The sequence below is a fragment of the Harpia harpyja genome, chromosome 20 (assembly GCF_026419915.1).
Source record: "Harpia harpyja isolate bHarHar1 chromosome 20, bHarHar1 primary haplotype, whole genome shotgun sequence".
NCBI lineage: Eukaryota > Metazoa > Chordata > Aves > Accipitriformes > Accipitridae > Harpia > Harpia harpyja.
Genome location: NC_068959.1, coordinates 21,294,102 through 21,306,729, shown reverse-complemented (window position 1 = coordinate 21,306,729; position 12,628 = coordinate 21,294,102). Strand labels below are relative to the sequence as shown.

The window sequence follows — 12,628 nt, the reverse complement described above, 5'->3', positions numbered from 1 at the left end:
ATCTCTGAGCTCAGATTGCTAAATCAAGACTGATGGAGGCTTCTCAGGCAGGGAGCCGCTGTAGGGTATGAGTCCCTTTCACTTCTGCCTTTACGTTGCCTTATCATCTCTAGGTAGTATCTTCCTGACCAGATAGTACTTGAGACATGGAAAGTCACCAGAAACAATCCTGTACATATTCTCCTTCAGGGAAGAGCGGAGAGGGAGACATGACTGAAGTAAGTAGGATGCAGAAGAATGCGGGAATCCCAAGAGAGTGAGGTGAAAGATGGGGTTGGAATGAAGAAGTAGTTTGAGCATCCCCTGAAATTATCAAGATGTTTTTTCCATGGCTGTCATGAGTACCCATGGGCTAGAAGATGGTGCTACAGTCCACCATCTCACTGGAAAAAACTGTATATAAGAAACTCCACAAATTTGAGTCATTCCCTTACAGTTTATGGGTATTGTTTTCCATTGTGGTTGATGTAATTTGGCCAGTGACTGATGGCTGTTCCTTTCCTCTTGACTTGATTTAATTCTAAGTAAGGCAGACAAATTGTAGGCAGCACATTCAAGCAGGCACATAGAGAAAATCTAGTTTTTTCTAGAGAATGACACCGCTTACCTTCTTGTTAATGGCTGAACTGTATGGATTCTCTAGACTTGTTTCCATATTTTTTTACATTGTTTTATCAGTAGGCAGAAACTGTGTGTGCATTTATATGGTATGCAAATAATCTCATTGTTGCTAAAATCCTACGTGCTGACAAGACTACATGCAAAAATCTAGAGCCCGATCCTTGGAGCCGGTGACTTGCCATCAGTTCAGAAAGGAGCTACTTCATGACATTGAGTCGTTGGATATCATGTTTAAGGGATGTGAGTTACTGAAGGTGAAATTATTTACAAAGAAGCAAAATGTCTTTTCAGATGTTGAAATACCTTAGAGTTCTTCATTTAACATGTTGTATTTTCACATCTTCCTGTTTTCTATATGCCTTTCTCTCTCTTTTTGCTGTGTGAGACTCAGAAATAGTCAGAGGAAGGACTCTGCATAGTGTTCTGCAATGAACAAACTGAACACAGATTTATTGCTGCTTAAGCAAATTTAGGTGATTCTAGTTACAAAATTATATAAAAACATTCCTTGTACAGGTGTGATTTGAAATGGATGAACTTTTCAAGGCCCTACAGAACTATATCTGTATATAATTGTATCACTCCCAAGAGAAATATCTGCACAGAAATATTTCTGTGGCACTGCATTACACAGCTACTAACTCAGGCCTATCTGTATGTAGAACTGTTTCAAGGAAGGCTTACATAGGAACGCCAGGACTTTTCAGACTAAAATAGTTATATTACTACAACCTTTAGCATAGATATATATCATTGTATTACTATCTTGATATATACTTAATTTTCTTCTGCAGGACTTGATAAAATCAGTGTATTCTTTGCTCCACTTGTATGTTTGTACTCACATTAAAGGACGCGTACCATTTAATTTAACCAAGCTAATTAAAGTGGTGCAATTTTTGTATGTCAGCAAAGCCCAATAGGCCTGTGTATATAGATACTGCATACAGGCAGTATCCCATCACTTCAGAGGTTATCAGGTTTATCAGCAAATGGATATTTGGGCCTGTTATGTTTTATCAGCTGGTTTTGCTGCAGGAACGGATTCTGATTCTCTTGCTCATGTGCGTTGATCTGAACTCACTGGGTATATTTTTATTTAGTGAGCTTTGAAAGTGTTTCAAAATTTGATGCTTAGATGAAATTTCAAGAAATTACTGGAAAACAAAACTCTGGGAAAAAGAAAACTAGAAAGCCCCTAAGCCTCAATGCAACTGAAGCTGAAATTATGTTTTTCTGTGTTTCAATTTTTGCCTTTCACTAGAAAAATCCATATTACTACAGACCAGATCCTGAAGTGTTTTCTCAATGGAAGTTTTTCCTGAATTAAAAATCGAGGCCTGCAGGACTGACTCAGCATTACCACTGAAGCTGATGGAAATAACTAAAATTACTGTGGCCATTGATGAATTTTATGTAGATTTAAAGGGGCTCGGGGAATGTTTAATCCAAACAGAAGAAGTTTCAGTATATCACTTATAAACTGTGTAGTCAGCATAAACTGTATAAAGCTAATATTTTGAAATAGACTGTTACATTTGTAGAGTGCTACTGTGTATAAGCCAAGCTACAGTATTAAGTTGTAAAATGAAAATCACAGTACCCATTTTATTGGTGCTATAAAACTTACTAAAAGGCAAGAAGCCAGACAATCCTAGGACTTATGATTCTGAAATTAGGAGAAAATTTTTTCTAAGAACCTGAGGTTTAGCAATATGTTTGATGGGAATGAAAAGATTATGGAATATGTTCTAGAATGGCTTGGTTAAGTGTGTGTGTCTTACCTCTGTTCTGTTTTACATTCTGTGGTGTTTTGCAAATCTTTGGATGTATGCAGTCTTAGTTGTCCACAGAGAGTCAGGTGGTGAGGAAAGATGAATCTAGGTAGCGTGTAAATAGTGAGGTGGGCCAGGATTTGAGCGTTTGTCAGCCCTTCCTTGCTGGGGGACCCAGTTGAAATGCACTAGAGCAGAGTCTGAATGTCTATCAGAAGTAACACACTGGGGTCTAGGATCAGTGTGAAAGATTCCTCGCTGGCATTAAAAACCCCTGGATGTGTGACTGGTGTGTTTCATTCACACACTGTAAGTAAAATCAACTTGTGGCTAGAAAGGCATTGCCTACAGAGATGAGTTTTGTTTTCCCACCACCTCTTGGCATGGGCATTGTCCATTTCCAGGAGAGTCTCTACCAACACATTCCTGAAGGCAGGGCCTTAGATGTTGCCAATGTTGCTGTGGCTTTTGGCCTTTTATTGGTGTGCTGTATGTTTGTTAGAGGACTTTGTGGCTGTACACAAGAGGTGTGGGGCAGAGATGATCCATGGACTGTCTGGATGAAACTGCTATTTGATTGATCTGGAAAACTGAGGGTGTGTCCCTTCAGGCTTCTGTTTTACGCAATGACTGCAAGTTGTTTTGCCACATGGCCACATAGTCCGTGTATATTAGTGCTGCTATAATTTTTTTTGTAGCTTTTAGCAGGGTGTTGGTTTTTTGGGGCCGCTTTTTTGTGAGGCTGTCAGGACATTTTGTTCTGAATCTGAATATTGTGATCTTGAAGGTGGGTAGCTAGCCAAAAATTTGAAGCTGATTTCTTTTTTTTTTTAAGTGTTTGGTTCCTATTTAGACAACTGGATGAAATGGACAAATTTCCAGATGTTCTAGGCACTTGGCATCTCTATCTGCCCTTCTTGGTCTGCACCTACTTTTATCCTACTTAAAAAGATAAACAGGGTTGGGTGGTTCCACAGCGGTATTTGCAGACACTGGGCTACTGGGCACACTAGAATAAATATGAGGGCAAATATTTGGGCCATAAAAATGGGCTGAGAAGTAAATGAACCTATCAGCCAAAACATAAATGGGGTAATCCTGCTGTTAATGTTGTCGCTTTTGATAATGGCGGCCACTGATAAAGGCTGATAGACTGGTAATTGTTCTTAGCAGTGCTGAGTCAGAATTAGGGCAATTGTTCTCTGGGGTTTGTGCATCAGGTACATTATAGTAAAAACTTTGGGGATTTGTAGTGTAAGGTTGTGCTCTCAAAAGTCAGCCTACATGGTGAAGGGTGCCCGGGCCCACAAAGGGCAATGAAAGAGGTTTTAGCTGAATGTTAGGGTCACCCCCTCCCCTTGATAGACCAGCCCAATCCAGAGAGGATTCATTGAACATTCCAAAAGACTTTGTGGGGTAAGCAAGGAAAAAAACCCCAACCCAACTGGGAGAGAAATACTAGCGGAGAAGCAGTTTCTGCACTGGGGAGTAGTACAACATAGTTGCACCCCTGAAGGACTATGTCCTGTGTGAGTTGTCTCATTAAATATGTCACCGTAGTGACTTAGCTGTTGTATGAATGAATGCTTACGTTTATTGTCTTTGCTGGGATTTGTGGTATTGGGGTAAAACTCATTGCAGCTGCAGCACCCTCACCCCTGCTGTTGAGTTTGTTCAATTTCATGGCCCTGTTTTTTGTCAGTCCTCCATCACAAGGGTAGAGAAGGAAAAAAACTGTAACTGGAAAAGAGATCGTGTTCCATCTTCTCTCCAGCTGCACTTGATCACCTTGAGCCTGTGTATTGCATTGCATGAGAAACTGAAGCCCACCTTAAATGCTCATAACTCGTGGGTGTGACTTGCAGAATTGTACCAGCCGAGCTGCTGTCGGGGCACAGCGGCTGCAGCAAGGGCGAGAGGGAGCTGAGCAGGAGGAGGGTGGAAGCGGGGCCGGGTGGTCCACAAGGGTTGGGCAGAGGGACTGTGCTGCAGCAAGGATGAATCTCCGAGGGAGCAGCGGGGCAGCTCTCCAAGAAAGAGGTCGTCAAACATACTGCAGCACCACACAGACGGCACCAGACCTGGCCGGAGGCCCATTTTTTTTCGGAGCCCTGCGCTGATTTAACCCTCCCAAGCGGATGTACTTTAGCATTGCAGCAGCAGCAGGTCCAGGAGTGCAGGCGGTTTGCGGCCCTTCCCCCTCCCCTCGCCCCCGAAGCTTCAGCAGCGAAGCTGGGGCGGAGACGAGGGGCGGCGGCGGTGCGGGAGCCGCACCCCTCCCGGCTCGGCAGCGAGAGCCCGCCGCCACCGGGAGCGAGGGGCCCGGCTCACCGAGAGGCCGCAACACGTGGGTGAGGACGGGGCGGCGGGGCAGGGAGCGCGGGCTCCGGCAGGCAGCGGGGGCGGCTCCCGCCGGCAGCCGTGCCGCTGTTCCCTGCCCAGGTGCTGAACCGGCGCCAGCCGCGGCTTAGCCTCCTCCCCCGCCTCCTCCCGCGCAGCAGCTGGAGCAGGAGAAAGCGGATCCGGCGAGTCCCGGTCCCTCCTTCTTCCTCCTTTCTCCTCCTCCTTCCCGGAGCCGCCGCCTCGCGCAGCCGGTGAGCATGGACCGGGCGGTGGCGGGGCCGGAGGCGGCCGGCGGCTGCTGCTCGCCGCTTGCATGAGCCGGTCGAGCGGCGGCGGCGAGTGAGGCCGGGCCAGGGCCGGGCGAGGCGGCTCCGGCAGCTCCCCCGCCCCGGCCATGGCGGCGGCTGCTCGGCGGAGCCGCGGCGGGGCGGTGGTGCTGGGCCTGCTGCTGCTGCTGGGGCTGTGCGCCGGACGGGCGGCGGGCGGGCCGCTCCGCTACTCGGTGCGGGAGGAGCTGCCGCACGGCGCCTTCGTGGGCAGCGTGGCGAGCGACCTGGGCGTGGATCCGCGGCGACTGGCGGCGAGGGGAGCGCGGCTTACCTCGGGCAGCGGCCGGCAGTACCTGGAGCTGGAGCTGGGCCGCGGGGCGCTGCTGGTGCGGGAGCGCATGGACCGCGAGGCGCTCTGTGAGCTGAGCCCCTCCTGCTTCCTCAGCCTGGAGTTGGTCATCGAGCAGCCCATCGAGGTGCATAACGTGGAGGTGGAGGTGCTGGACATCAACGACAACGCGCCACGCTTCCCCCGCCAGGATTACCGGCTGGAGATCAGTGAGTCTGCCGTGCCCGGGGCCCGCTTCCACATCGAGAGTGCCCAGGACCCTGATGTGGGTACCAACTCTGTGCAGAGCTACCAGCTCAGCCCCAGCCGCCACTTTGCCCTCGACCTTAAAGGCTTCCAGAGTGGCAGCAAACTCCTGGAGCTGGTGCTGCAGCAGCCGCTGGACCGGGAGCAGAGTGCCCTGCAGCAGCTGGTGCTCACTGCTGTGGATGGTGGGGACCCCCCCAAGTCCGGTACGGCCCAGATCTCTGTGCGAGTTGTGGATACCAACGACAACCCACCTGCCTTTGACCGCTCCACCTACACTGTGAGCCTTCTGGAGAATGCCCTGCCTGGCACGCTAGTGGTCAAACTCAACGCCTCAGACCCCGATGAGGGCTCCAACGGGGATGTGATCTACTCCTTTGGCAGCTACACCCCACAGAAGGTGAGGCAGCTCTTTAGTGTGGACCCACACTCAGGGGAGGTGCGGGTTAATGGTACCTTGGACTATGAAGAGGCATCCTCCTATGAGATCTATGTGCAAGCCACTGATCAGGGCCCTGTCTCTATGGCTGGGCACTGCAAGGTGCTGGTCAACATTGTGGATGCCAACGATAATGTTCCTGAGGTGGTCCTGACCTCCCTGTACAGCCCAGTGCCAGAGGATGCAAAGGCAGGAACTGTGGTGGCCCTGATGAGTGTCACTGACCAGGACTCAGGGCTGAACAAGCAGGTGAGTCTGCGTATTCCCCCTGGCCTCCCCTTCACACTCAACTCTTTCAAGAACTCCTACACCTTGATCACCCAGGGCAAACTGGACCACGAGAAAGCAGCAGCGTACAATATCACGGTTACGGCTACCGACTCTGGGAGCCCCCCTCTCTCCTCCCAGAAGGTGATCCATGTGGACATCTCCGACATCAATGACAATCCTCCACACTTCGAGGAACCTGTGTACTCAGTTTACATCCCTGAGAACAACCCACTTGGAGCCTTGCTGTGCACTATCAAAGCCACTGACCCAGATGTTGACGAAAATGCCTATGTGTCCTATTCTCTACTAGATGGGGAGATTGAAGGGCTACCTGTTGCCTCCTATGTCTCCATTAAATCCGATAGTGGCAACATGTATGCTGTCAGGTCCTTTGACTATGAGACACTAAGGGAGTTCCAGGTGGTTGTCCAGGCCCAGGATGCCGGGATTCCACCACTGAGCAGCAGTGTCACTGTCCACATCTACGTGGTAGATGAGAATGACCATGCTCCACAGATTCTGTATCCTACCTCAACCAACACTTCAGCAGCCCTGGAGATGATCCCACGCTTGGCGTATGCTGGATATTTGGTAACCAAAATTATAGCCATTGATGGGGACTCAGGACAAAATGCCTGGTTGTTCTTCCACCTGGTGCAAACCTCAGATCCAGGTTTGTTCAGGGTAGAGCTCCATACTGGGGAGATTAGGACTACTCGCAAACTGGGGGAGGACAGTGCACCTACTTTCAACCTGACGGTGGAGGTGAGAGACAATGGAGAGCCACCGATGTCCTCATCAGTAGCCATCACTGTTGCTGTGGTGGACAGAGTTTCCAAAATCATCCCTGATACAAGAAGGCACTTTAAAAGTCCGAGCAATTACTCAGAGATCACTCTTTATCTCATTATTGCTTTGAGCGCCATCTCCTTCGTTTTTCTTTTCACAATCATTGGGCTTACTGTTATCAAGTGCTACAGATACAGTCTGTATGGGGACTCCTGCTGTGCAGGGTTCTGTGGGGTCAGAGAACGGTGCCCTGCTGAATTATACAAGCAGGCCAACAACAACATCGATGCTAGGTTGCCCCACGGTTTAAAAGTACAACCCCATTTCATTGAAGTGAGGGGCAATGGGTCTCTCACTAAGACCTACTGCTATAAGGCATGCCTAACTGCAGGATCAGGAAGTGACACTTTTATGTTTTACAATACCTGTGGCCCAACAGGAACTACTGGTCCCTCTGCAGTGATGACTGAGAGGCATCTGACAGGACAGAGTGGGCAGAGTGCACAAAACCTGATCATACTTAAAAATGACTCCATTACTCCTAATGAGGTGAGGCTACATTGATAAATGGTCAGCACAGTGCTCGGAGCAAATCTGCACTTAAGCAGAGGTTCAGACTGGAAAACTCAGATTAAGCGTATTCCCTTTTGGGTTCACTGACACACAGCTGTGTAACATGGTTCTAACGAATCTAATCTGTGCAATGCATTTTGTTCTAGGTAAATACTGAAACTTTCAGGGTCCATTTGGTAAGTTCAATATGTGTATCTGTTGTTTGAGATTCACTTCGTTTTTGCAGCTTATGCTGTATAGAGTATTGCCTCCTTCCCTTTTCTCTTACAGATCTAAAATCACCTGCTGCCACAGAGTGCTAGGGAATGACACACGTGGTCTTAAAGTTTTAATGCTAAAACTCATATTGCAGGAAAAAAAAAAAGTGATTAGCCTGGAAATCAATAGATTACTTTATGCCAGTTATAGATGTTTGCTACTTCATTGATTGGATCCCTAGGCAAAGCTGTTGAATTTAGATCATTGCAATAATATGCTTTGCTTATTAATGTGGGCATATTTTAGTTGTCTGAAAACTACAGTCCTTCCTTTGATAATGTTTGTTCTACCTAATGCTGCATTTCATGCTTTCTGGACAGTGACAATCCAGTGACATCTTTGTAGATAATTACAGCAAGTTACCATCATGATATTACAGTGTGACAACTTCTAACCTGCTGGGTTGCTATTGAAAACTGTTTAATACCTATGGTTTGACCAGCAGTGTATTAACCTTTTCAATATTTTCCCACAGTGAAGAATTAATGGTTGCTTTATGCCAGCATACAGGCAGTCTGCAATTAGTGTGTGGTTTGCATGTTCTGTATAGTTTCCTTTCTGCACATACTGGAACTAAATCCAGAAGCACTCACAGGAGAGACTAATTCTGGTTCACAAAAGGAAAATTTTGCAATTACTGTGTGGTTTTTATACCCTACAATTGTGACAGACATAAGATCAGTTTGTGCATTATGTGTGCTATGCCTCCAGATGTGGGAAAGCTAGGGGAGTAACTGTGGTGGGATAGAAAGGACCCTGACTTGTGTATTCTTTTCACAGAAATAGAATTTATTTCTTTATACTTACTCACATATGAAGATGTTAGCATCTTTTGCACCTGTTGTTTAGTACACAAAGATGCACAAATCTTAAGGACTAGCAAGTGTTACATAAGAATGCTTTTAGAGAGTAATGATTATCCATTCAAAATTAATCCATTTAAAATTAATGTAGTGTTTTTCTGTAAATCATAGTGACAGGGTGTGGGGGAAGTATTTTTCCTCTTTCTACACAGTTCTTGTACCTTAAAATCTTTCTGAGTATAATAAAATGCCTGGAATCTGTTTGACACAGGACGGAACATGAGACATACTCTGTAACTATGTATGCTGAAGGATCTAAGAGTGAAATATCCCCTGATTTTCCAGGGGAAAAAAGGGAATCAGTAATGGAAAATGGCTTTACTTTGGATGCAAGACCGGTAGGAAATTAGTTTAACAGACATATTCCTATCACATTTTGGGAGTCACTCCACTGAATGCAATGAATTAGCAAGTTTTGAACACTGGTGCAGATCAGGCAGTGGCAGCAAAGCCATCCCAAATTTGAAGTACAAAAGTAGAGAGATGTATAGAACAAACTAATGAATGCCTGCCTGGGTGGAGTTATGATCCAAAAGAGGAATCAATTATTCAAATAGTTCTATATGATATAAACAGAGGTGAAATTCTGACAAGTTCTACTCGTCACAAGTTCTTTTCTTAGGTCTCTGCTTCTTAAACTGTCCTGGGGTAGTACATACTATGAAGATGTAGAAATGTCAAGTGTACATGAGAAAATGGATGAGTGTAATGGTATTCACTAATTACTAGTTCCTAGCTAATTACATACTACAAAATCATGTCTTTCCCTTGTTTCAAGCTCAGTATATGCACTGAAGATGCCACCCATCGCGTAGCAACACTGAATTCTACTTTCTAAGAATAATGATCTTTGTATTATTAGATCTTCAGACAACTGTGTTTCTCTTTTTAGTTAAAGTGAACTTTTGATCCGTCTGTAAAAGCCCACACCTTCACCTGTGAAGCATAGCAATAGGCATCATTGTCCTTGTGTTGATTTACAAAGTTAATCTCTGATGTGTATGTTACTTTTGGATAATGAGAACAGGTCTTTTTTTTTTTTTTTTCCAGTTTTTGGAAATTGATCTTCTATTAGTTGTTCAGTGATGAGGATGAGACCGGGTGAATGGGCTTTCTGTGTATGCATATTGTACATAGGGTTTCATGAAGGCTAATATTTTGCAGATGTTTATACAGTGAGAGGAAAAATATTTCAAAGTTATTTGGGATTAATCTCGGTAACACTCGATGCAATAAGGTCTTAGTCCTTTTCATATTTACTAGTAAGGTCAAAGATGTTAATAATTACTTTCCACTAAATTGTGACTGACTTCATTGGGTCATTAGAAGGATGCAGTGGAAGGGCAAACCCAGTGTATGAAGGTTGAAGCACTGATTCCTGTGTGATTATTCTGACTTGTACTGCTAATGTTGTGATGGGGGAATGGGAGCTTGTTTCTGCAAGACAGCCTGTGCTTCTGCATTCACGCTGCTTGCCTGTATGGTCCTTTATAGGTTTATAAGAATATCTCAAACCAAGTGTGTTTTGTAAAAGAAGAAATGTACTAACACAGCTGCACTGAAAACCTTAGAAACAGTTATTGCTGGCAGGAGTCTGGTGATAAGGATGAGAACGTGGGGTTAATTGGTATCACACTTTCATCAGCTAGATAACTACTGCAGGGTGACCAGGCAGGCAGTGTGGGCAAAAATATAGGGATAGCAAAATACTGTGGCTTCATTGCTGGCACTGTGTGAGGTTATGGGCAGTCTGGATTCCTGCCTTTCAAAAGAGGGGTGTACACAGCTATGAAGGGGGTGCATGAAGATGTGATTTTGTTACTGGGCACTGTGGCAGCGATGATCTGTCATTTTCAGGCAAGGTTTCAGTGCTTTAGTCTGGAGTCCCTTTCCTCATATGCCTGTGAAGGTGCCGAGTGATGTCTGGGTAGCGTCTGGTCCTTGGTTTGTCTTTTCATCTCTCCTGTCTTGTTCTTACGTTCTGCGCGGTTAAGCTCCTTCATTATGTCTTGCACCTCATGACAACCTTTTCCCTTCAATGCATGGAATAACAATCAAGCCAACATATATTTTAAGAGGTGTTTTCTGCCCCAGAAGGCAGCCTGGCACATTCCTAAAGATGAGTGGGCAGTCTGGATACTTGATAGAACTACATATAAACTCTCCTGATTATACATTTCCTTGTACCCTTTTTTTGTGTGCTGACACATGTCGCTGACAAAATATGATGTTTCATGTGATGTTCAGAAACAAATTTCCATGGTAGTCTATGGACACTTCAGAAAGTGAAACAAAAGCTGTGCATTAGTGATGGTAAGACCCAGGGGTTCATTGGAGTTCTATGGCTGTTTGCTCTGCTACTGGCTCTTTCTCTGTATTTTGCACTTCAAAACCAGCTTGCTAAACACACGGAAAAAAACAGACAACACTTGAGTTGAACACTTCCTGATACTGCTTTAAAATACAAGCATGTTTTGAAGTGTCTAAATCTAGTAAACCCACAGCATTGTCTGGAGCAGTCTTTCCAAGAGATTTCTCACAGAGGCTTTAAAGGTATTAGTGGTGGAATATCTTACAATCTCAGTGCAAGAACTTAAGCCTTTAAGAAATTCTCCAGCCCCACTGACATTGTAAAGGTTAACTATAAATGGTTTTTTTGGTTTGTTTAGTGGCAGCATCTGAACCTGTTCTGCTAAGCAGGGACAGTGCTCTGTGCTATAGGGCAGTCAGACTCTTAGTTTGATGCTTACGGCTGTGCCAGCAGAAATTTGCAGCCAATATTAAGCAGAGGTGCTTTCAAATGCACTTGCCTGTTCCCTTCACCTTAGTTTTCTTAGAGTTAGCAATACAAATGAACACTGCCAGGAAGAAAACGTTTGGGCTTCTTAATTACATGCTTTTCCAGTTTCCATTCTGATTTCTTGTATGATAAACGCATGTTCAGTCTGTAAATAGTTTGTTCTCCACATCAAGTTAATTCTAAACATTTACAGAAGGAAGTCAGGAAGAGAAGCCTCTGTTTCCCCACATCTGTCAGCATTGTCTCACTGGAAAATAAGCAGAACTGTATGTGGTCAGGGGTTCTAAAAGGCCTTTTATTATTGCTTCAAAGCAGATATATTTGATAAATATACCTTATGTCATTCTGTTGTGCGTTTGTGTGGAAATAGGAATGGAGTGGGATCCTTTTAGCAGTCTCATCATCTGGTAACTGTTTGCAAATGTTTAATTCACACTACCTCAAACAGGCCCTATTCTAACACCCACTGAAGTGAATGGTAGCCTTTGCACTGATTTTCATGAATATGGGATCAGGGCAACTTTAAAAAAATTCAGAAATTCCTTCTATCCCAGGGACAAATCCTTAAAGTATTAGCTAAAAAAGAGAACTGAGCAAAATGTTTGTAACAATGTATTTTCAACTGAATTTATTCTCCACGAACCCATGAAATTATTCTTAAATTAACCCATGCTGTGCAATTTGAAAACAACTGTGTGAAATTTTGCATGAGCTTTTTTGCTACTGAGGTGGCTCTGTTCTATATTATATGGTCACTTGGCTTATCAGACTTTCCAGTAGAGTTGGTTGTTTATGACTAGTCACATTAATGCTTGTGGTTATGTGGTTGGCAGAATGTAACCCTGGTGCCTGAAAGAACTGGCAGGAGCAAACTGTTGGCACGAGGTGCTCACCTAATGCAGTGACAACCACCTCTATAGGCACTTGGATAGATTTTGACTCATCTCACAACTATGATGGTGTGTGCTGTTACTAAATCAGAAAAAGCAGGTGATGAGAGAAACAGGGAATGTTTGATTACTTTTGTGCTGGA

At 45.0% G+C, this 12,628-nt stretch overlaps 1 protein-coding gene across 8 annotated transcripts in view; it reads left to right on the top strand.

Moving 5' to 3' along the window:
• The window catches only part of LOC128134423 (protocadherin alpha-C2-like), a 116,063-nt gene that overhangs the window by 56,612 nt on the left and 46,823 nt on the right, over positions 1-12,628 (top strand). Inside the window, exon 1 of one of the 8 annotated variants that reach the window (XM_052772107.1) lies at positions 4,758-7,650. The exons of the other annotated variants lie outside the window; for them this stretch is intronic. Coding sequence (XP_052628067.1) covers positions 5,134-7,650 — 2,517 coding nt within the window. The 5' untranslated portion in view covers positions 4,758-5,133. Of the gene's footprint in view, positions 1-4,757; positions 7,651-12,628 lie in introns of those variants that run through there. 8 annotated transcript variants of the gene reach the window in all.